This window comes from Pteronotus mesoamericanus, unplaced genomic scaffold (genome assembly GCF_021234165.1).
Source record: "Pteronotus mesoamericanus isolate MK-2021 breed Mesoamerican mustached bat unplaced genomic scaffold, CSHL_Meso_final scaffold_85, whole genome shotgun sequence".
Classification (NCBI taxonomy): domain Eukaryota; kingdom Metazoa; phylum Chordata; class Mammalia; order Chiroptera; family Mormoopidae; genus Pteronotus; species Pteronotus mesoamericanus.
The window spans coordinates 40,169,473-40,192,931 of NW_026555329.1; the positions used below are offsets into that span (position 1 = coordinate 40,169,473).

The window sequence follows — 23,459 nt, forward strand, 5'->3', positions numbered from 1 at the left end:
AAGAGGAAAAGAATGATGAAGAATTGGCTTAAACTAGACAACAGAATCCCAAAAGCTTGAGTAAAGTTTTGTCATCCAAACTAGGACTAGATATCTTTCCTCCTCCCACACCCACTCTCATTCTCCTGCAACAAATCAAAATGCTTTACAAGTAAATCTAGGAACAGTCAGAAATATCAACGAAGCCATTCTCACGGAATGTTCTTCCAAAGACAGCGCACAGTGTGCTGATTTCAAATCAGCATGTGAACAGCCTTGTTTACTGTGTTCCCCTTTGTAATTTGATTTTCTCATCTGTCTCTCTTTTTCTAACTTATTTTCCATCTCTCATTGAAAGAATAATAGAAAATAATGCAGAAAACAAAAGATGACTAATATACTAATTTCTTCCTTTCAACCTTGTATAACTGTTTTTCCTTGTGGCCTTTTGAACACAGTTTCGTGGTTGGAAGGAATAATTTTTACTCAAAGGAGTAATCACTGGAACCTCTGAATTTGTGAACACCCTCTAGCGCAGAGCCAAGACTGCACATTTGCCTTCATGAACATCTTCGGGTCCTAAGTTAACCATGTATTTATTTTTACTGACAATTTCTCTTTCATCTGGTGAGCAACTTTTGTACTGACTGAAGCAACTTGCTGAAATTTTTAAAACAAAAATCCTATATAGAATGGGTGGATATTAAAAGAGAGAAATTTATTAACATAGAAGGTGGAGATTAGTACTCCAAAAAAAAAGCAGCTTCTAATAGTGTATCTGCCTTTCTTAATTAGTGATGAATAATATAAGTCAGCATGTCATTTACTCATATGGACTATTTCTTAACGACTGAGCAGCGCTGTAATCTTATTAGAAGCACTGTCTATGTCTTATTCTTACTATATACAGTGCAGGGCTTTGAATCCATAATAATTATCCAATTCACATTTGATAAACGGAGAAGAGATCTACTCTGGCACATTTTATGTGGTCTCCTGGAAAATGTAGCTACATAAAATGTTTTACAAAAACAAAGCTATTTAAAATGACTAACCCCATTTGGATTTGGTTTCTACTTTGACTGAAATTAGGCATTAACATTTCATAATTCTCATCCTAGGCCAGAATCTGCTGAGTCGGAGAGATGACTTCTGGACAGATCTATGGCAGTCTCCAGGATGACTCTCCAAAAGGGCAGATTCATGTTGGCTTTGTTCCCTGACATATTCACAGCCCCAGAACAATGCCTGGCACACAGAAGGCCTAAACTAAATATGTATTAGATGAATGAGTTCCTCGAAAATACTGAAGTCGTCATAAATGGCTGAGCCATCTGGAGCATGGCAGAGATTCATTCTGCGGTTTCTCTAAGACCTGTTTGCTCAGCCGAAAAATGATTTCACTCTCTTCATATTCAGTAGGCTTCCTCCACGTACCTTTCACAGCTACGGCCTGTGGTATAGTCCTGGCAGCTCAAGCACTCCCCCGCCACCGGGTCACAGTCATCAGCGTGGCCGTTGCACTGGCAGGGCTGGCAACTCGGGAAGCCCCAGTAGCCGGGTAAGCACCGGTCACACTGCCGAGCGTACACCCCCTGGAAACAATGGCACTGGCCAGTGGTGGGGTCGCAGAAAGCATCGAGAGATCCTTGCAGATGGCACTCACAAGCTGCAGAGACAGGAAACCGAGGAACCACCCTGAGAGACTCCTCAAATACAAACACCCCCCTTCGATAAGCACCCTTGTGTCCAGGTCAGAATGCTCATAGGTTCACGTGATCAACTTCCAGAGCAAAGCACTGCCTTCTGAAGTGACGGCAGCCACACCAGCATGTTTCAGATCATCTGAATGAGTACAGAATAATTCTGATTAACCTACGTTTGCATCCACTGGGGCCAAAGCCAAAGTTTCCAGGAGCACATCTGTCGCAGGTTCTTCCAACAACGTTTGGCCGGCACTGGCACTGGCCTCCGTTGGGGTCACAGACGGAGCTTAACGAGCCCTGAGGGTCGCACTCACAAGCTGCAGGGGAACAAGAGGCCAGAATCTGTGGCACGGAACAGCTGCTGCGCCCCAGGAATGAGGGCAGCTTGTCGCGCCTGGCTCTGACCCGGCCCGTCCCTTCCCCTGGCCTGTCCCTCGTCCTTCCTCCTTTACTACCTGGGCTTATTCAGAACTCCTACAGAAAACAATCTCATCCCGAGGGAAGCAATAGGAGACAGAGCTGGCAGATACAAGCAGCTTCTTTAGGAAGCGGCCATTAAGGTCTCCTCCCCTTGCCTTCCAAGCTTAAAAGTCACAGGACCTTAAGACAAAAGCCCAGTGACCTCTGAGGGTCGGTCTGACCTCTCAAAGAGAAAACCAAATTTCAGTTCTGTGCTGCTCCTCTGATTTCATCCTCATGCACTTTTCCCCTAGTCACATGTTGTGTGTATTTCTTGAATATTGATTGTATTTGTAATGGTGCTCTATCACTGAAATATTCTTTAAAAACAATAAATAAAGACAAACCATCACTGAGACACTATTGTCTTTGTGCTGACTGCCTGACACAGAGCCGCAGGGCACGCGTTCCAACATACCTCATGATGCCAAGGGTGCTCTTGGCTCTCAAGAAGGAAGGAGCAGAAGCAGCTGCAGTCATACCTACCCAGGCCTGTTTGGTGTAAGAGGGCAGAAATGCTAAAGATTATGTTCCTGCAAACATCAGTCATCGGCGTTTTCACAACACTTCTGCTGTTCTCCAGACATCGGTATCGCTGAAAGGTTTCCCAGGCACTGTTGGTGACAGACCCATCTCCTGAGCCTCCCACGGTGAAGATGTCCAGTGATTTACAGTACGGCATGAGAACAAGCTGTGAAAAAATGAGAACAGCAAAGTGTTCTTACGGCGGCAACCGGAGTCATCAGTTAAAGCCAAGTAAAAACCCAATGAAACACATAAAAACCCAAAATGCTTCTTTTGATTCTTGAAAAATAAATTAGATTCATTTAATAAATCTTCCCCGTCCTAAAAGATTCTTGCCAGAAAAAGTTTAGATAGCCCTTACATAGTTTGATGGGTTTTTAAAAAAAGATTGCATTTATTTATTTTTAGAGAGGGGAAGGGAGGGAGAGAAGCATCAATATGTGGTTGCCTCCCATGCACCCACTACTGGGGACCTGGCCCACAACCCAGGCATGTGCCCTGACTGGGAGTCGAACCACCAACCCTTTGGTTCACAGGCTGGCACTCAATGAACTGAGCCATACCAGCCAGGGCTAGTATCATGGTTTTTTGAAGTGTTATTTTTAAGACACTTCACATTTTCAGAAAGAATCAGCTTGAGTAAATCCTTTTCAGAAGGTGGAGTTTTAGTAAAATAAATAAGTAAAGCAGCCTTGGAGGTAAAAAAGAGAGATTGAGAGAGAGAGAGGCTCCTGCCTAGCCTCTCAGCATTACCCCTCCACAAAACCCTCCGGGGAAGCAGATGAACACTTTCTGCCCAGCCTCCCCTGCCCATGTCAGAAACGGCCTTGTACTTACCGAATCGATGAGCGTGTATGGACTCTCCACCCCGCTATCGGAGGAGGTGTACTGGGGCAGCTCTAACCTGACTGTGTAGTTCACACCCTTCTCAAAGCACACAGGGCGTGGGAGGACAACGTACCTGCCCCAAAGCAAAAGAGAACAACAAAAAAAGACAAACTTTAAGTAAGCAATCAGTCATCCAAAGCGCTTCACAGCTCATTCTGAAGGAGGAAAATTAACAGTCAGGGTTTGCATTTGGTCTGAAATGGTAACTGTACAATGCGCAAGGCAAGATAAAATAATAATAATAATAATAATAATAATTTACATATTAGTTCTACTGAGCTGCAAACCACTGTCACACTGACCTTGAACCAGGTGCTAAGGATACCACCTGGTTGTCATCATCAGGAACTGTGTTACCACATCGACTGCTGGTTGGAATCTTCCCAGGTCGCTGCACCGTGATGACAGCTTTTTCCCAGTGGTCGGGTAGCTAGAATAAGAAACAATCAAGCAAAAGGACCTTCTGCACTGGCCCACTGCTGTCTGTTAATAAAAACATCTCCCAATCCATCATTTGCCAAGTTTAAATGGAAAACACTCTCTTGTGTTTCCTTTCCCTCTTTACTCTTTCCTCTGCTGTAGCCCGAGTTCCAGCCCTAATTCCTTCTCGCCTAGACAATGAAATAGCTTTCCAGCTGCTCTCCCTGCATCTCCCAATGTCCCTTTCCATCTGCCTTAAAACACAGCTCAGATAATGCCAATCCCCGGCTCAAAACCCTCCAAAAGCTTCCTCTTAATAGAGAGCCTATGTGCACTTACTGATCTGGCATTTTCCTTAGCAGCATGTCTAACCGTATCCGATATCTCTTACCTGGCTATATAGAATGACTCAAAACACTTCTCTCCTTTGCTCATGTTATTCCTGACTTCCTCGTGTCAAAATTTCATCTATGTTTAAGGCAAGGCCTGCCTCTGAGTCTCTGTGAAACATTTCAGCAGCCCCTGAAATGTTCCCACCGACTGGCGGGTGGGAAGCCCTCATCTCCTAGCCCTGCGTGCATTTCTGCCCTTACACTTTCCACCTTTGGCCTCGCGCTGCACCCGAGGGTGCGTGCCTAGCCCTGGGCCGTGCAGGCCCCGAGGGCGAGAGGAGGATCTCATACATTCTCATCCTATCTCAGTTCTCAGCAAGGTTAAGTGCCTAACAAGAAATTGCGAAATGTTCCTGAAATTAAATTGAAGAAAAATGTCCATTTTCACTTCCATGGAGGCTAGAAAGTCAGAAAGAAGTTCCTCTATTCCAGTGCAACCTCTACATTTCATAAAAACATAGTTTCCATTAGAAAAAAAGATTTCTCTACCAATATCCTCCCTACCCCCAATAATTCACCGAGGGTTTACCTGTGGCTCATAGCGAATTAGGATGTCGTACTCCATGGAGTATGGTATGTTGTCAATGAAAAACTCCAAATAAGCCCCTTCAGGCACTCGGACGAAGCCCGCTCCAGTCCAGGAGGGAATCCGGTCCTGCACATATTGCCGCTCCACGATGGTGACCCCCTGAGGACAAGGACACAGTCCTTATGCTTTATTTGAAATGCAGTTAAATTAAATGTAACAGTCCAAGAATTCTGAAGTCATCCAGAGGTCCAAAACTGTATATATATATTTTGCAGTCACATTTTCCCAGGAGATTGTAAGACATTTTTACTATATAAACAGCAATTTGTGGTTGAGGTAGTTTCAGGGTATAATAGATGGGACTCAGAGGCCTAGGGCAGAGCTTCTACGATATAACCAGGGCAATGAGCATAAAGGAGGGAAAGAGAACCCCCCAAATGCTGTTATCAGCAAGCCTAGGAGTAACGAGGCATTTCCCAGATTTTCTACAAGGTTAGTCCAATATTTAGTGGATTTATTTCTGTCTTTCTCATTGGCATTCATTTCAGGCTTCAACTACAAGTGAAGATGCTTGATATAACCATGCAAGTTCACTACTGATGAATGTTTAATCATGAACATTCACCACTGATGAGTTCATTATGACTTTTACTGAGACTGAAAATTGATCAAGTTGAGCTGCTTAACTCAAGCAAGCATTTGAGTTATTCACAGGGTTATATAATACCTGTGATTAGCGTCACCAAAGATAAAGTCCTTTATTCCCTGGATGTATGTATGTGCAACGTTACCCATTAAGAGGCAGAACCTACATTGCCCTGCCCTCAGACCTGGTCTGGCCTTATGACATGACCAAAAAAAGGTGAAAAAAAAGACATTCTGGGACTTCTGAGCCCAGATTTTAAGAGACCTGATGGTTTGTTTTCTCCTTGGAAGCCAGACTCCACATAAGAAGTCTCACTAGCCTGACTCTGTTGTGCTGTGAGGAAGTTGAAGGTAACCGCTTGGAGAGGTCATGCAGAGAAAAACAGCCATCCAAGCTCAAGTGCCAGGTATACATTTAAGCCACTAACTTTGAATGGATTATTACATAGCATCAGCAAATAGAAACAATATCTTCTCTGAGTAGTTACTATAGCAGGTCAACAATAACTGTGGAGCAAAAGTGGAGAAAAGAATGGAAGAAGAAAAAAAAAAAAAAAAAACCACCCACAAACACCAAATGTCCCAGTCTCTGAGTTATAGATTTATTTAGCTTTAAATATAACTGTTCTCAAGTCCGTATGGTTCTGATCCTTACTTTGAGTTCACTTAAAAATACTTCTTAACTGGCCTGTTTTTCAAAATGTGTATATGCCATTATTGCTCCCCAAACACTGCTTTACTAACCTGCCAAGCACCCCCTACTTACAGGCCCAAAGTTGGCTTCTTCTGCTTCATAGATGTAGTGATCCAAGGTGGTAAAGTAGTAGCCGGGTTCCACTTCGTTGCACTGACGTCCAATCATGTGCGGTCGGCACGTGCACTGGCCTGACTCCGGGGAGCAGCTGGAAGGGAGCACAGCCGGGTCATCATGCTCGCCACTTATATAGGAACCCACTGGATGCCATTGTACATTTGCCATTAAACATTAAATGCGGTAAAATATTCAGGTGGGTTTTCTCATTTCCTCTGGAAAATAAGTACTTGGAAAAAATAATGCCTGTGAATTAATTCCAAACTCTGTGGTTGAAAGCTCTGCATGACCTGGTCTTCCACTTTTATCTCCCTTGCCCTGTCTTTAGTATGCTCCGTCCATACCATGTTAGGGTTTTCTGTAGATACAACAAATGTTCTTGTTTTGTTTTGTTTTGCTTAGGTTGTTTGCCTTATTTTCACTTGCCAACACCTTTCCTGAGCCCTATCCAACTCCTAGAAAGGACAGTCTCACTTAGCTACCCCAGAGGCTAACAGCAGATTCAAAAGGACAGCACTCAGTCCCTCCCATGTTCTCTATCACTCTGCTGGGGAGAAGCCAACCCACTGAGTCAACCAAGTCAGAAGTGTGGAAATTAGTCTTAATATCAATCAGGCACCAACTTCTGTGATTTCACCTCCTCACATCTGCTGCGTTTCTTCCCCTTTTTACGGGCTATGCCTGCCTTCCTTCTCTCACTCAAAGTAAAAGCAGTTACAGTCTTCTAATCAGTATCATTGTTGCCAGTCTCCCAACTTCCCAACCCAAACTGTCACCCCCAGAGTTGTGCAAGTGAATCTTTCTAAGATGCATTAACCATATCACTTCCTGGCTACAATGGCCTAGGAGTGGTCCAAAAGGACTTTCACAATCTGGCCCTTCTCTACCTTTCCATCCTCATCTCTTTCTTCACCTCTCCGACCACACTGAACTGCCTACAATTTCTGAAATGCACTGGGTGATTCAGGACCTCTTGCCTTTGTTTACACTGTCCAGCCTGGAATGCCCTTCTCCCTGATTCACCCAACAAAAGTCCACCTATTCTTTCCACAGTGGGCTCACCAATGACTCCTCTTGTGGCATTTCCTGACCATCATCCCACTCCACAGAATGAACTGCCTTCTCTTTCATGCCACCACCTCCTTGCAGAAGAAATGATATATTCACAACATCTACAATGAAGCTCGTCAGGCAGTAGGTATTCATTAAAGTTGAGGCACTGTATCTTCAAATGCTACTTCAAATCCTTTGTTTGGTTTCCTCCCTCTACTATTCACAAGAGGTGCTTCCTGAGGCTTCAGCTGTTCCTTATCTGTCCTGTTCATGCATTTGTTGCCTTCACTCTAGTAGCATAACTATTAGCAGGCCTATCTAACCTCCTACTGGCCTGTAAACTCCTTGAGGGCCTGGGCTGTGCCTTATTTACCTCAGTCAGCCCCAAAGGGGCTGGCCCAGTGCTCTGCATGCAGAGCACACTCAAACACTGGCTCCTCAAATAAGTATGTGAAGGATAGGAGTTCTCAACTAAAAAATAGGAGATTAATGTAATAATAAAACTTTAGTTCTGGCTGGTGTGGTTCAGTGGATTGAGCTCTGGCCTGTGAACCAAAAGGTCACCAGTTCAATTCCCAGTCAGGGCACATGCCTGGGTTGTGGGCCAGGTTGCCAGTAGGGGGCACATGAGAGGAAACCACACATTAATGTTTCTCTTTCTCCCTCCCTTCCCCCTCTCTAAAAATAAATAAATAAAATCTTTAAAAACTAAAACTTAAAAAAATTAGTCATTACTCTTTCAGGTAATACAGGCCTCAAGATAAACCATAATGTATTTATGTTGTTCTCAGTCTGTATCTGTCTTTTTCTTTAGTATCATGACTTCATGTACATGGTAAAATCAAATTACACACATTAATTTTTACTTCATTAAAGTCAAGATGTGGTTTGAAACTGTTACTTTAAAACCATTCCCAGACTTCTTTTTCTCATCCCAAACTTCATTATAAAACAAGTACCTAAGTCCAAATGAAGTCCTCTTCCATAAATCATATAAGTCGTTTTTATTCTAAAGGAATCTGACGTCTTAACATCCTGTAGCCAATTCCCAGAGGGGGAAATATTGTTCCAATTAGGACATACCCCACTTTTGGCACAGTCCACCAACAAAAGCCATTTTCAAAAATCCAGGCATCAGACATTACATCATATGGACAAAAGAAAATATTTCCTTCCCAGATGTTTACTAAGGGAACAAATGTCCAAAACATGAACCACCAAAGGAAACAACTTGATCCCTCATATGCCATCACCAGAGAATAAGCAAATAAAGCTGAGGATAGGGACGACAGTGGGCAGACTCCCAGTGTGGCATTCTACCTGCAGCCCAACTGTAAAGAAGAAACAGAGCAGGAGACCCTGACCAGGTGAAAGGAATTCCCTTAACATCAGCCCTGGCGATCTCTCCTCTTTGCTAGGCATGGCTCCAATTCAACACTTACTCCTTTAGTGAACTCATTCTTGTGGCTTTACCTGCCAGTGCGCAGATGGCCCTCATACCTACGGCTCCCAGAACTCATTCAGCTGTGCTTTGGTTGTACACTTCCAGCCACGAATGGGGCATTTCCATGGTTTGCCCAGCTGTCATCTCTAATTCACCTTGTCGCCTCGCACACTGACTTATCTCCAGCTCTGCTATTTCTGTCAGGAGATTTAAAATTCTTCTGATATGGTAGGTGAGACATAACCTTCCCTTTCCTTTATCCTCAATACCCAAATCTTATTTCAAGGTGTTTCTCCACTTAGTTTCAGCTCATTGTTACTGTCACTATCCTAGTCCAGTGTCTCATCATTCTATCCACACCTCCTACTCTAGCAAACTTACCAACCAGCCCCTTGAGCTCTCCCCTCCCCCTGCGCAGCCCACGCTGTCCACACTGCCAAACCAATTTTCCCATAGCACTGCTTTTATCATTTCACAAAAATCCACAACTGTTTCTACTAATCTTATGGTATCAAGTCATGTTGTCTCTGCCTGGTTTCCAGCAGCCTCTAGAACCCACGCTTCTTATTCTGGTGTCTACCCTTTCTTTCAGATCAGCCACACTTTTTATATTCTTCCACAAATATTTACTGAGCAAATATTGGCCCTAGAAGCTGTGCTTCCTGGGATTAATATTCTCACATTTTGGCCCACTGTCAACTTTCTTCTGAATCAATCCTTACTGCCCTAGTAAAATCTATTGTTTCTGGTGAAATGATAAGGAGAAAGAAAAATGGGGGGAAAATAGTCCTTGTCCTAAAGAATTTACAATCTAATTTGGGAGATAAACAATAAAGCAATTGACCAATACAACAAATAAAAATGCTGAAAACACCTATATAGCCCTATGAGCAATGCACTGCAGGCTGCAGGGGTGTCCAACCTGCAGCCCCTGGGCCGCCCGCAACCCGGGACGGCTCTGAGTGCGGCCCAGCACAAAACTGTAAATTTACTTAAGACATGATGAGGGTTGTTGTGATTGCGTGTCACAATGTATTTAAAGTGTGGCCCAAAGCAATCCTTCTTCCAGTGCGGCTCAGAGATGCCGAAAGGTTGGACACCCCCGGAGAGGAAGGCACTATTTGTCCAGTTAAGGGCCGCATCATGAAAGAGGTGGCTCTGAAGGTCACAGGGGACCTTGACAGGCAGAGAGAGGATAGGAATGATAAAAGCAAAGAGGGCAATGGAGGCAGAGGAGCAGAGATGGTCAAGATCAGACCAGATCCTGACCTGTCCACACTCATTCTCACCTCTACGCCTTCAGTCTTCTTCCTCTCTCCTAGAAGGCCCTCCTGCCCACTTGTCACACCTCTGAAATCTCATTCATTTTTAAATTTTTGTTATCTTAATTTTTTAAAGATTTTATTTCTTTTCAGAGGGAGGGAAGAGGGAGAAAAAGAAAGAGAGAAACACTGATGTGAGAGAGACATCAGTCGGTTGCCTGCTATATGCACCCCAACTGGGGACCGAACCCACAACCCAGGCATGTGCACTGACCGGGAATCGAACTGGCAACCTTTTGCTTTGTGGGATGACACCCAACCAACTGAGCCACACCAGTCAGGACCTTAGTCATTTTTCAAACTCTAAGCTCAAATGCTACCTCCTCCATAGTGAGAAAAGAGGTTTATTACATGTAATTATTCTTTCCTGTGTTCAAGTAAAAATCATATTGGATAGAAGTGGTACATTTTACAAGTTTATATGTTATTCCCACAAATTTCCCTGCAACTAGATATAGATTTAATTTATTGTATCGATAAGGGAGATCATGACTTAAGATAAGACAAAATAAGTCAGGCCTTGTAGTAGGTAGAATGATGACCCTGAAGGGTGGGTATAGCCTCACTCCCGGAATCTGGGCATATAGTACCTCCCGTAGCACAAGGGACTGATGTGAATGGAGTTAAGGACCTTGCAAGGGGAGGTTATCTTGGATTATCCAGATGGGGCCAATCTAATCATATGAGCTCTTAAAAGTGGAAGAAGAAAGCAGAAAACTGGGTAAAAGGTGAGACAAGAGGAAAATCTGATTTGCAGTTGATGGGAAAGAAGGAGGCCATGAGCCAAGGGATGTGGGCGCCACTGGAAGCTGGGACTGGCCCTCCCTGAAAGCCAGCCGGAAAACAGGAGCTTCGTCCTACAGCTGAAAGGAACTGAATTCTGCCAACAACTCGAATCAGCAGGAAACAGATTCTCCCCCAGAGCCTTAAGATAGAAGTACAGTCCTACTGACAGCTTGTTTTAGTCCAGGCTGGGTCTGACATACAGAATTATAATGACCTAAGTTTGTTTTAGGCCACCAAGTTGTGGTAATGTACCATGGCAACAATAGAAAACGAATATAAGTCATATTTTTCTACTTGAGTGAAGGCCAAGATTATTTTTTAAAAACACAGATTTCTCACAAATACAGACTTTAGCAACTTGTTTAAAATTCTATTAGAAGGAAAACTTTCATTTAAAAAGTGATGAGCAGAGAAAATACTGTACAGTTTCAATTTTTCTCTATGACTAAGAAATTAGGGGAAAAATAAGAGTAAAAAGCATCATTCATGAGAACTACCACTATTCAACACTGATTTCTCTTCCATAATTCTGATTACCAATAAGAGTTGGTTCTACTATTGATTTTATCCAGAGCAGCCCTACCCTCTCTGCCGCCCCTCCCCCGAATAAGGCATTTTCTTAAGGGGAAGGAGCTGTGCTCTATACTCCTTTTATGTCCAGCTACCTATAATTAACAAAGGGTTAAGTACCCACTCAACACACTGATGAAAATACAGATTAATTTCTTCTCTTGTTTCAAAGTATAATAATTTTAGCTCCTCATTTATTGAGTACTGCAAGGCCCATTGCACTGGGTACAAAGAGAGACAAAAGAACAAGTAAGACGCAATCCCTGTCTAAAGACATCTTTGGAATACAAATAGCTATAATAAGCAGCCAAATAAAATAAGTGCTGAAAGAGACGCAAGAGTAATGTGTTGTTGCAACATCAAGTGAGGGCTGGGGATTTCAGTCTAGGAAGTTAGAAGTCTTCAAGCCAGATATCAAAGTACTAAATTAATTAATGAAATGACTTTGAAAGATGATGTAAAGATGTTTATATTTTTCAATGTTTTTAAACCATTTAAAAGTAGCATTTGCCTAGCAACCGTTCTTATTTATTCATTAGAGCAGGTTATCTGGTAGGCAAAGCTTTAATAACCTTCCATTATTTATATTAATTAGGTTTTACCTCTTAAAAATACTCAAAAGTTCAGGTTAGCTGTCAACATAGAATGTCAACATTCTAAGCTTTTATTGTTCTACAAAAATCCATCTGGCCCATTACACAAAACATTTTAAAAGTTTTTCTACTTCACATGATTGTTACACTTAGTTCTTTCTCTGGTCAAAGTAATTAAGAATGTTTGAGATCACGTTTAGAGACTGTTTCTCCTAAAGAGTACATATTTAGTTTTTACATTTTAAAAATCTTGTTTCTCAAACTCTTTATACTCAGTCAACATTTATTCCATACCTGCTCTGCATCCAAGGTAAAGCAAAGGAATATTATCAGATAGAAGATATTTGTGAGTGGTTCCTGCAAATCGTTCATTCAGCAAGTATTTCCTCAGTGTCTGCTATGCACCAAACATTCTCTAAGTGGAACTGGTGTTTAGGAGACAGGGCCTCGACCACGTCTCTGGAGCCCTAGAGAAAGTCCTCATGGGTGAAACTTGGAAAAGGATGACTACAAAACACTGTAGAGTCACAGGGCCAGGGGCATCTTGAAAGGTTCTTTTTTCCCCATCAGTCATGCCAAAAAACAGTGTCTTATCAATCATGTTAGAAAGATCAAATCGCCTGCTTTAAAATCTTCGCTAAAAATTTTTGCTTCACAAACCCCCTTGATGAGCACATTCCGGTTTTTATAAATTTTTTCAAGAAATAGAAGTAGCAGCTCAGGGGCTGTGTGTGGAATAAAGAAGGAGAGGAAGAGAGTGTAAGTTATATAAACCACGTAGGCTAAAGGAACATAGGACATTCCTGAGTTTATGACATAATTTGGAGAATCATGGATGCCATTTCCATCTAACCAAGAACTGTTGGTATGATGACAGCTTTGAATTTGGGAATAAATCACGAAAGGAATCAGCATGTGTTCTGGTAGTCACAAAGGAAAGTCAGCAAAGTGATTCCATAAGCAGACAAGTAGTTTGTCTTTCTTTCCGGCTTTTATGGAATTATCCTTGCTTCCTTCCCTCTGAAGGTTTTCTAAGAACAGACATTCAGTACTGAAGGTTCAGAGGGCTACACACATGCTTCCCTGAGTTTACTACACTATTTAGAATAAAACAAACCCAAATACAGAGGCCAAACAGAACATGCTCTTGCTGTCTGAAATCTCCTTCCTTCCCAGCAGACTACTATGGTATTGGGAAATAATCTTGTAAGAGGGTCAATTTTTGAGTACATGAAGCTTGCTCAGTGAATTCAGCATGTTCTCTCTGGGAAAGTTTGGGGCCAAAGAAACATCTGCCTGTTCTCTTGGCGTCACTCACATTATCTTCACCAGATGTTCGGAATCTGATCCCATAACCAACAGAGACCAAAACTCTCTTTGACTCAAAGGTAGTTAATTAAACTCCCAGAAATTTAACATCTTGCCAAATGTGTATTATGATGATTTCTGGTAGAGCTTGATGTCTCATCTATTCAAGGAATACTGACATATTCAAGTAACTAAAAGTTATTATATGTAATTTTCATTAATAGGCTTGGAAGCTGAAAAAATAAAAGAAGAAAATGAAAAGATTCTTTACGTAAATCAAAGTGGGAGTCCCATTTTCATGTTTTAGATTGCTGAAAAAATGTTTGATAATACCAACTGCTGGCGGGATTAGAGAAAAAAGTACTTATAATCAGTTAGTAGAAAAATAAATTAGCACAATCTGTTCGCAGAACAACCTGACACCCATTTTGACTTCAAAGTTCCATCATCGGGAACTTAATCTATAGATATATCTAACAAACATTCATCAAGATACATCTACAAGGATATTCACTGCAACATTTTTAAACCAAAAAGACTGGAAATAAATCATGGCACTTTCACATGACAGAATACAAAATAGGGGTAGATGAGTACACATTGATGTGAAAAAAGATCTCTAGATAAAAGAAGTAAGTTGCAAAATTGTATACATAATATCTATTACTTTGATTTTCAACAAATGTGCCCTGACTGGTGTGGCTCAGTGGATTGCGCACTGGCCTGTGAACCAAGGGGTTGCTGGTTCGACTCCCAGTCAGGGCACATGCCTGGGTTGCAGGCCAGGTGTCCAGTAGGCGGTGCACAAGAGGTAACCACACATTGATGTTTCTCTCCCTCTCTTTCTCCCTTCTTTCCCCTCTGTCAAAAAATAAATAAAAATCTTTTTAAAAAAAAGTCAGTAAAGTGAAGTGGGAAATCATGGGCGCTTTTTTTTTGTTCTGTTTAAAAATATAAAACCTAACATGTCATTTTAAAAGAAATAAGAAGAAACTGTAAATTTTAACAGGTATTCTGAACACTACAATTAATTTGTATAGAGATACAAGAAACTGCTAACAGCGATGCTTCTAGGTAGCAGGGCTTCAGTAGAGAAGGCAGGATATCTGTCTGAACTCAGATTTTTAGAACTGTGAGATTTTTAGAACTGTGCTCATACTTTGTTTTCATAATTTAAAAAAAAAACTGTAAATTAAAGCACAGAAACAAGGAACAGCAACACTATTAAAACCAAGAAACAGATATACTAGCAAATGTCAAAATTAACTCTTGGAATGATTAAATCTTTGAAAACACTGAGACCACAGAGAAAAGTGACCATCAGGCATTCCAACCAAAGGTGAACATCTCTGCGTCTCTTCTTCAGAGGCTGAATGGCCCTCCTCCTGGGGATCAAGACGAGCGTGTAAGTGAAGCTCCGCTCACCTATTGTTTAGGGCTCCCCCAATGTCACAGTCACAAGGTCGACATCCGTCCAAATCGTTGCTTAAGCCCCAGTGCTCTGGCTGTGGAACAAAAGATTACACATCTAAAGGGGGGTTTCTGTAATTACACAATAGACTCAGCAAGAAACAAGTTATGGCGTGTTTTGGTTGTTCCACCAATGTTCATTTGCGCCGTGAAAAGAAGAGAGCCAACAAAAGAAATGAGGGCAAGTATTCTGAAATAAGGAAGCCCAAGCTGCAGATCACTGGGGTCAGAGAGGGTTACACAGAGCCGCACGGTAAGGCCAGATCAGAGTAGTTTCTTTGCCCTGCAAATAACCTTCATCTAATAATCACCATGAGAAGGTAGCAAAGTTGCCAATTTTCTTCAACAGAATTACTCTGGCAGAAAGAGAGTTTTGGCAAATATCTGGTAGGCCTTTAAATTTTTCCTAAGTTCAGTCTGTCATAAACTCCATAAAGAAAACTTTTTAAGGATTTGTTTATGTGGAAACATAGCTTAAAAAGCAAGGACTATTTTCACAACCGAAAGTTGAGGAGATTACTGTGTGCTGAACCACTGGAGATGGAAATAAAAAGAAATGGCACAGCACCTATACACCAGGGGAAAAGATCTTGTTGTGCCTCCACATCTACACAATTCCTAATGAGCAGAAAAAACTAGGTTCATCATTTAAGTCAGACTTCCAGAAATTTACTTCAAGAATCTATCAGGATATATACAATAAGCATAGTCAGTGATCATAAACATAGTTTGGATTCAGTAGACTTCCTCTCCCAAATTATAAGATCACAAAAATGTTATAAAAGATATATAATAATTTGTTTTTCTTTTTTTAATCTTTTTTTGAAGATATAGAATAATTTTTCAAAATTACTCTCATAATTACTCCACCTGGAATCAGTGCAGTGAACTTTTTGGCATACTTCTTTCCAGATTTTGTTTTTCTTGATGAATTTTTTTTTACTACATAATCAAGATACTACTCATATCCTGAGTTTTTTTTTTTTCCACCATAAGCATTCCTTTATGCTACTGTTGTTTTCAGTGGCAACCAAATATCACACTGTATAGAGCCCCAAATTGACTAAACGATTTTCTCCCACTGTTGCTAAGTTTTTTTGCAATGATTAATAAAAGATACAATAGTTTATCGGGTGATGACTTCATTAGGTGTGTTAATGTCTAACCACTCTGTTGTACACCTGAAACCAATATTCTATGTCAACTGTAAATGAAAAATAATTTTTAAAAAGATAAAATAATTCCTCTTTTGTGAAGTATCCATTCATGCTTTATAACATTTACACATAAGGGTGATGATAAAATCTACCATAGGGAAAAGCATTCTCTATTAAAACATGTCGCATCCATAAAGTAACCATCTGATGTAATTAGGGTTTACCCACCAGACACTGGTCACAATGCTGTCCTGTCACCAGACGCTTACAGTAGCAGTAACCACTCTCGGAGTCGCAAGGATTCCCACCAGGGATTGTTCCCAGAGGATTGCAAGCACAAGCTTTATTGACGATAAAACAAAGTAAAGAAACATAAACCAAGTAAGTCCGAAGCAGTAGTCAGGATTTAGAATTACAAAGTAGAATGGGACTTATGCACATCTGAAAACTCCCAAACTTTTTAACAAATGTACTTACATTTACACCCAAATGGATCTTCAGCACTTAAACCATAGAAGCCTTCTTTGCAAATATCACAATGTTCTCCTTCGACATATAATTTACACCGACACTGACCAGCAATGAGGCCAGCAGAAAAATCTGTGTAACTGTCACAGATGCCCCCATTCTGAGAACCAGCTGGGTCACAGGTACATGCTAAAAAGAATGAAAAGCACCAGGTTTGTATAAATACACATATATATTTCCTTTCACTTTTCAAATGTCACAAAAATAGACTAAAAAAGCCTGGACTACCAAGTAATTCCACTCCTAGCATCCTATATAGCAGATAAAGTAAGGCCGGGTCTAATGCCCGTACTATGAGCTCCAAGAGAAGGAAGGTGACTACCAGACCACTCAGATTGAACGGTGACCTCAAATAGGTCCCACCTCATGGCCTTTCCCCACTTACGTTCACAGAAGTTAGGATCACGGATGTCTCTCTCTGGGTGTTGGTAGTAAAAGGGTTTGCACTGCTCGCAGTTACGTCCCATGGTGTTGTGCTGACAGTCATCACATACTCCTCCACTGGCGTTTCCAGTGGCCAAGTAGACTGCCATGTCAAAGTGGCACGAGCTGGAGTGTTCATTGCAGTTACACTCTGCATGACAAGACCAACGTCAAGAAAAGCCTTTTACGTCTATTTGCCAGGGGAGAAATGGACTGGTAAGGAGAAAGTTCATTTCGGAAATTAGGGCTGAAGTTCAGGAAAAACAGCAATTAACAAGAAGGCACTTGTGCTAATAAAGGACATACCCATTTATGACACCAGATTAAATCGTCTATCACGCTAGAAACCTTCAAAGCATAAACTTTATGAAATAAGCTCAATCATCTGCCCTCCTTGGGAGACAGTGGGCCACAAAAAGTTGAAAACCTTTGGGGAAAGTCCTCTTGGAAGCTCACTGGCAGGAAGGACGGCATTGCACTGGAGCACACCTTTGAGTCCCGCTCAGCGGGACTCAAGGGAAGGGAAGACATCACTCTAGAGGATTTTCTAGGCAAAATGGTCCTAGAAAAGCCTGTGTGGGTTGTCAGCTTTGAGGAACAGGGTATGAAGTCCTGATTCCTTTCCTCCCATTCGCACCACCACACGAGGCCAGGCTCCTCCATGAGAATTACTGTCTGCTTAATGGCCACCGAGCAGACTTTAGCGGTCTGTTCCTCCACTAGCCCGCTCGGGAGTCATCTTGGTCCGACCCAGCTTTAGTATCTCAGCCTCATGATCAACAATCTACATGGAGTCCTCTTAGCTTCTCAAAATGGAGCTTAACTGAGTGTGGCTCTCACGGAGCTTTACATTCTGGCCTCATCTGTCCCCCAGTAACACAAGTCCTAGTGACAGGAAATGTGTCTTATGTGCTGATGTTTTTCCTCCGTGACCAGCAGAACATTGCCCTTGAAACACTGGTTGAATTAAACCTTGGGATCATTTCCCAGCATAGATTCTATACTGGTCACCAGATGTCCTTGGGGCCTTTTTCTTACCTGAACTCCCTTCCACATTCCCCTCTCTCTTTTCTTTCTTCTCTTTTCCTAAATAATCTTAACCATTCACCCAAGGCCAGCTGGGTTATATCACTAACAAAACCCTGACCACTCCGGCCCTCACTGCTTTCTGAACTTCTAGAACAGCCATGCTCAGTGGGGGCAGAAGCAGAGGGAGGACAGTTTATGAGAATCACTGTGTCGGGGGTTGGAGGGGTGGTAGTGTTTCAAACAACACCTCTGCCCAGAGAATACCCCTGGGATAGGGGGTTGTATGCATGGGTGGGTGGAAGGATGGATGGACAGGTGGAAGTAAGCCAGAGGCTGCAGCTGGGCTGGCAAAAAAAACAAGGCCAAACATTCGACTCCGTATCTCAACCATAATGACCAACCAGGCCATATTTTTCTTTCATTTTTATCTCATGGGCATCTTGCTTTAAAAATATACCGTGTCAGGGACAACATCTTTGTCTTCTACTAAATCTGCTAAACACATAGGTGCTGCTCGGTAAATAGTAATTTATTAGTTTAATTGAGTCAAGATTGGTTTCCTAAAGAGTATCAGAGTGAAGCTTTGGAAAGGGGTAGTAATTTTCCTTCCTTTTGCAAAAGAGTGCACTGTTATCGTATCACTAATAAAAAAAATGCGTAGTAGAGTCTGAATTGATACACAATGTCCCTTTGACTGAGACTTACTTTTACAGGCATTGCTGTTTCGACCTTCAGCTGGTCTCCATGGTAAATCGTGGTAGAAATCCAGGCACAGTTCACAGTTTAAGCCCTTGGTATTATGTCTGCACATGCAGTGTCCATGAACCTTGAAAGTTGTAAAAAGAGTGAAGTAAGAGATATATCAATGGTCAGATTTTCTCCATGATCAATGGAAAATATAAATCTTTTTCATATTAATTCTTATCTCTACTGCACCACAATGGGGATGTCTTTGTTTTTAATTTGTTCTTCTACACAGTGACTTCTATCTATTTTGTTAATGGCTATAATATTCATCTCTAGGAACTGTTCCCATTATATAATCTATACTCAATAAATATTTTATTAAAGTATCAATGAAGAGAACCCAGATGAACAAAATTAGTAAGTTAAAATTTAAAAAAAACTTAGCATTAAAAAAATGTATTATGATAGAAATCAACAAAAGTTATAATGGAGAATTAAATGTATATTTAATACATTTACTTGGGAACCAACTCACATTACTGCAGGTTTTACCACTATGCCATATAAGAGGTTTTTGTTTGCTTGTTTTGTTTTTGACTTCAGGCACAGCACTTAAAACATTTTTTTTAACCAATTATTTTACTTTTACATTTATTTATTTTTCGTTTAAGAAAGGAAATATAAAATCTCAGAAAAAGGTACACATTATTTTGCTTTATGAGGGTCCATGATGCGCTGTTTTGCATTGTGTCCCTGCAAGGCATGCTTAAACCCTCAAGGCACACAAATTCTTTCAGTCTACCAAATATGCCTGCATGAGGGCATCTCACCTCAACACTAGTTTCTATAGAATGGAATTCAGGAACAGGACAGACAGGTCCACCCTGGGCCCACTTTGACAGGAATGCAGTTTGAAGACTAAAAGCCTGTCATTCCAAGGTGCTTTCACATAGACTGAAAAATAGCTCCATGGTACATACTGCAGGACTCTACAGTTACCAAATAAACAGTCCAAGGTACTGTGAGATGCATGACAGTGACGTGATTACAAGACATTAGCTACACAACAAATGTGTTACATTAAAAAGTAAATGTAATCTTCATAGTGTTCTCTGAAAGATGTAGCAACAAGATTAGGATAAATCCTTCCTTTAAGCTCTGTTAAAAATTCCTCTTTATTCATGCAATAAATTTTCTAAATGGAGGAAAAGGAAGACAATCGACTACCCTCAATCCTGCACCTTCTTAGATGAGGACTAACAGGCTTCGAAAAGGCAAACAGCAAGTCAGCAAGGCACTGTCTCCATCAGGATGGGAGGCCCACAGACCAGTGGAAGGAACCGGGGGGCAGACTAAGGAGAGCCGGATTTGAATTTACACCTGCCATTCACTTACTTAGGGCCCTCTGGCAAATTATTATTATTATTATTATTATTATTATTATTATTTAGAGTTTATTTGTTTTTTAGAGAGAGGGGAAGGGAGGGAAAAAGAGAGGGAGAAAAGCATCAGTGGTTGCCTCTCACGCACCCCACACTGGGGACCTCGCCTGTAACCTAGGCATGTGCCCTGACTGGGAATCGAACCAGAGACCCTTTGGTTCACAGGCCAGTGCTCATTCCACTGAGCCACACCAGCCAGGGCTGTGGTTTCTTCTAATAAAGATAGTTTGTTTAATAAATCTTGTCTGGCTTTAAAATCCCATGGGTGCAAGAATTACCAGTGCACTTAGAAAGTAGTAAAACAGTCTAACTTCATCCATTTTGCAAATCTCCCAAAACCCAAATTTTAAAAAGTATATAATTTGAAAACACAGGGAAAAGTAAAACTAGAAGAGGATATAAAGAAACAAAGTCCGTTTGATTCCTAAATCATATCCTGTGGTTCTAGGTTCAAATTTATGCCTTCTACCATAAAGATTGGAATGCTTGTGATTTTTAATCTCCCCTAATGTAAAGGAAGAACAGTATTATTTAGAAAACATGTTCAACATTTATTGATTAAAATATCTACTTTAACAACAGCCCACAGCAACAATTTCCAAAAATGAATTCAGTGTCTATGAGTAGTCCTTACATTCTCATAGTCCAAGAAAGTCAGCAAAGAGAAAATCAACTATGGTGCAAAGGCCTGACTGTAAGTCTGGAAAAATAACCCCCCTAGAAAATGCGAAAGGCTTAAGGTACGACTAGCTTCAATTTTCTTTTTTTGTCCCGTATAAAGGCGAAAGCCACATGGAACACTCGCTTACCATTCCTTCTACCTCTTCATTGACTCCACCCACAGGGGCGCATTCACTGGCATGGCCATAGCAGAAGCAGTTTCCTCGAACCACCATATCATAAACAGCATAGTAGTACTTCTCTCTGATTTCCATTCTGGAATCCAAAAGGTTATCTCCCAAAGTATGCAGTTTCACAAATTTGATTCTCAAGTTGGTGATTTTTAAGAGATCTACGAAGGCCACCAAGAGGATGAAAAATCTAATCAAATGAGCAAGACTTCTTTGCAATTATACATCTTTTCTCTTTACAGAAAGACATGGCAAATAAAAATGACTTAAGTCAAATTTATCCCCCTTATATGATCTAGATGATCATAATAGCAAAGTTTAACATAATGTGACAATCTCTGGAAGGAAGAAAGTTTACTACCTTCTCATTAGCTTATTGAGAATGTTTATTCTGTGATGGATTTATTTGCCAACTTATATTTCAGGAAAAACTATAAAAGTGGAGAAATTTAAGAATGTGGTTCCATGATTACCAGAACCTACTTACACATAGTAACCTAAACTATTGCAATACCATCTGGTTTCCATAGCAATTAGTGTCATTCTCAAAATTAGAAAACTCCATTCAGATGGGAAAGGGTTTATCAAAGCACCCCAAAGTCTCATTAATATTATTTATAAATAGAAAGAAACATACAGGGTGGGGCAAAAGTAGGTTTACAGTTGTTCATCTATAAAATAATACAATAATTAATAAATAATAATACAAAATAAACTGTTTTGTATACTCACCATGTAAACCTACTTTTGTCCTATCCTATGTTTCTGTTTTTATTTTTGCAGAGGAAAACATTATCTGGAATTTCCCAACATTTAGATGAAATCCAAGTTACTAAAACAGATTTAACATCATAGGATAACCACAATCCAGATATAGAATATCTCAACCAAGCTTCTAAGCAGTATGACAATCTATAATTTTTTTTGGTATAGTTCTACAGTACAAATTTACCAATACAATTACCAATACAATGTAGGGGCAGAAGGATAAAGGAGTTTAGTATTAGGGTGTTGGGGCAAATTAATTTCTCCTACATATAAGTTACTTGTAGATCAATTTCTCTTTTGTCTTCTTTCCCTGGGTCTATAGGCCTCCACTGATTATGGAAGCTGGGCTGTCAACTGCAGTCTACAGTGACTTTTTAAGAACCATTCTATGTCCTGACCAATGTTTTCATTAATTACTGAGCTGTTCTTGCTAAAGTGGACCCCAAAAGACTGATTAGTCCATCTGCCCTCCCACTTAGCTCTGCAGCCTGAAACTGCTCCCAAGCTTTACTTTCATCTCTGCTGATGTATTCTCATAATTTACAGCACAGGCAACAGGAAACTGGCCCAGTGCATCAGATACTTTCAAAGCCCACGTACAATTTTAAACACTTACAATATATGCATAGCTTACCATAGAGATTACAGAAAGAGCCGTGGGTTGAAAGAGAAAGTGCATGAGTCCATGCATTAAACTTGAGCTCTTTGTAAAATCAAAACCTAAACAGAGAAACCGTGGTCTGCTGAGCTGAATGGAATTTATGAATGCCAACATTTCCTCCTGCACAAATGCTCCTGCACAGACACAGCACAAGCGCCTATTGACAAGAGGCCAAACAACAAACTTGAAGAGCAGCTGGAGTATTTAGAAACCCTTGAACTGATCTTTGTGGAAGCCTTCACAAGAGCAAATATACTCCCCTCCACTCTCCCGCCATATTTAACAACTAAGCCTCACACTGACTGCTGTTCCAAGAGGCAAATATCACTTTTGAAGTGAGTCTCAAAGGTCTCAACAATAGAAACAACTAAAGAGATATTGTTCCCTTGATTACAGAGTAAATCAAAAGCATGGAACAGCTAAAATGGATGCTTCTTTGATATAGAAATAGACTTTTCTGATGTCATTTAACAATAGAAGACAACAGAATGATAATGTCAACACATTCTCCAAGCCCCACAAATTTCACCTAAAAAGGAGCAGCCTGTGAGTCCTTTCAAGGACTTGGCACTGGAGGGGTGGGGTGCCAGCTGTCATGGGAGCCCAGGGGACATTTCTCATAAATGGATTTTGAGAGCAAGGAGGGCAGACCTCACAGAGCTCACTCAGAAATGGCACAGGACTGGACGTGCCATTAAATATTTGTTTTACAACAGAATGAAAGAGTAAATTACGGACCAGAGGCATCTGGGCCATGTGTAAAATTAAGTTAAGTGAGGAAACAGCATTCTTCTGGCAATATTCCTTGGACTTCTCCCATTCTAGTCTTCCATCCTTGAGGCTGGTAGTTTCATGGGGCCTTCATTAAAATAGGGCCCTGCTCAGCTGGAAATAAGAACCAGCCCTGCCCCTGCTCACCCGCACACGCACCTCAGTAGCAGGAGAGGAGCCTCACCCTTTCCCTCGGACCACGGGAGCAGGCCTACACAAGACCTAAGGCACAGCTGACAGCA

The 23,459-nt window shown here is 41.1% G+C and overlaps 1 protein-coding gene across 1 annotated transcript in view; it reads right to left on the reverse strand.

Annotated features, from left to right (window-relative positions):
* The window catches only part of LAMB1 (laminin subunit beta 1), a 73,892-nt gene that overhangs the window by 35,251 nt on the left and 15,182 nt on the right, over window positions 1-23,459 (reverse strand). Inside the window, exons 8-20 of the mRNA XM_054564251.1 lie at window positions 20,976-21,178; window positions 18,743-18,863; window positions 16,971-17,159; window positions 16,535-16,714; window positions 16,286-16,398; window positions 14,856-14,935; window positions 6,310-6,445; window positions 4,899-5,057; window positions 3,860-3,987; window positions 3,507-3,630; window positions 2,631-2,835; window positions 1,859-2,002; window positions 1,417-1,648 (exon numbers count right to left, since the gene is read on the reverse strand). Coding sequence (XP_054420226.1) covers window positions 1,417-1,648; window positions 1,859-2,002; window positions 2,631-2,835; window positions 3,507-3,630; window positions 3,860-3,987; window positions 4,899-5,057; window positions 6,310-6,445; window positions 14,856-14,935; window positions 16,286-16,398; window positions 16,535-16,714; window positions 16,971-17,159; window positions 18,743-18,863; window positions 20,976-21,178 — 2,014 coding nt within the window. The remainder of the gene's footprint in view (window positions 1-1,416; window positions 1,649-1,858; window positions 2,003-2,630; window positions 2,836-3,506; window positions 3,631-3,859; window positions 3,988-4,898; window positions 5,058-6,309; window positions 6,446-14,855; window positions 14,936-16,285; window positions 16,399-16,534; window positions 16,715-16,970; window positions 17,160-18,742; window positions 18,864-20,975; window positions 21,179-23,459) is intronic.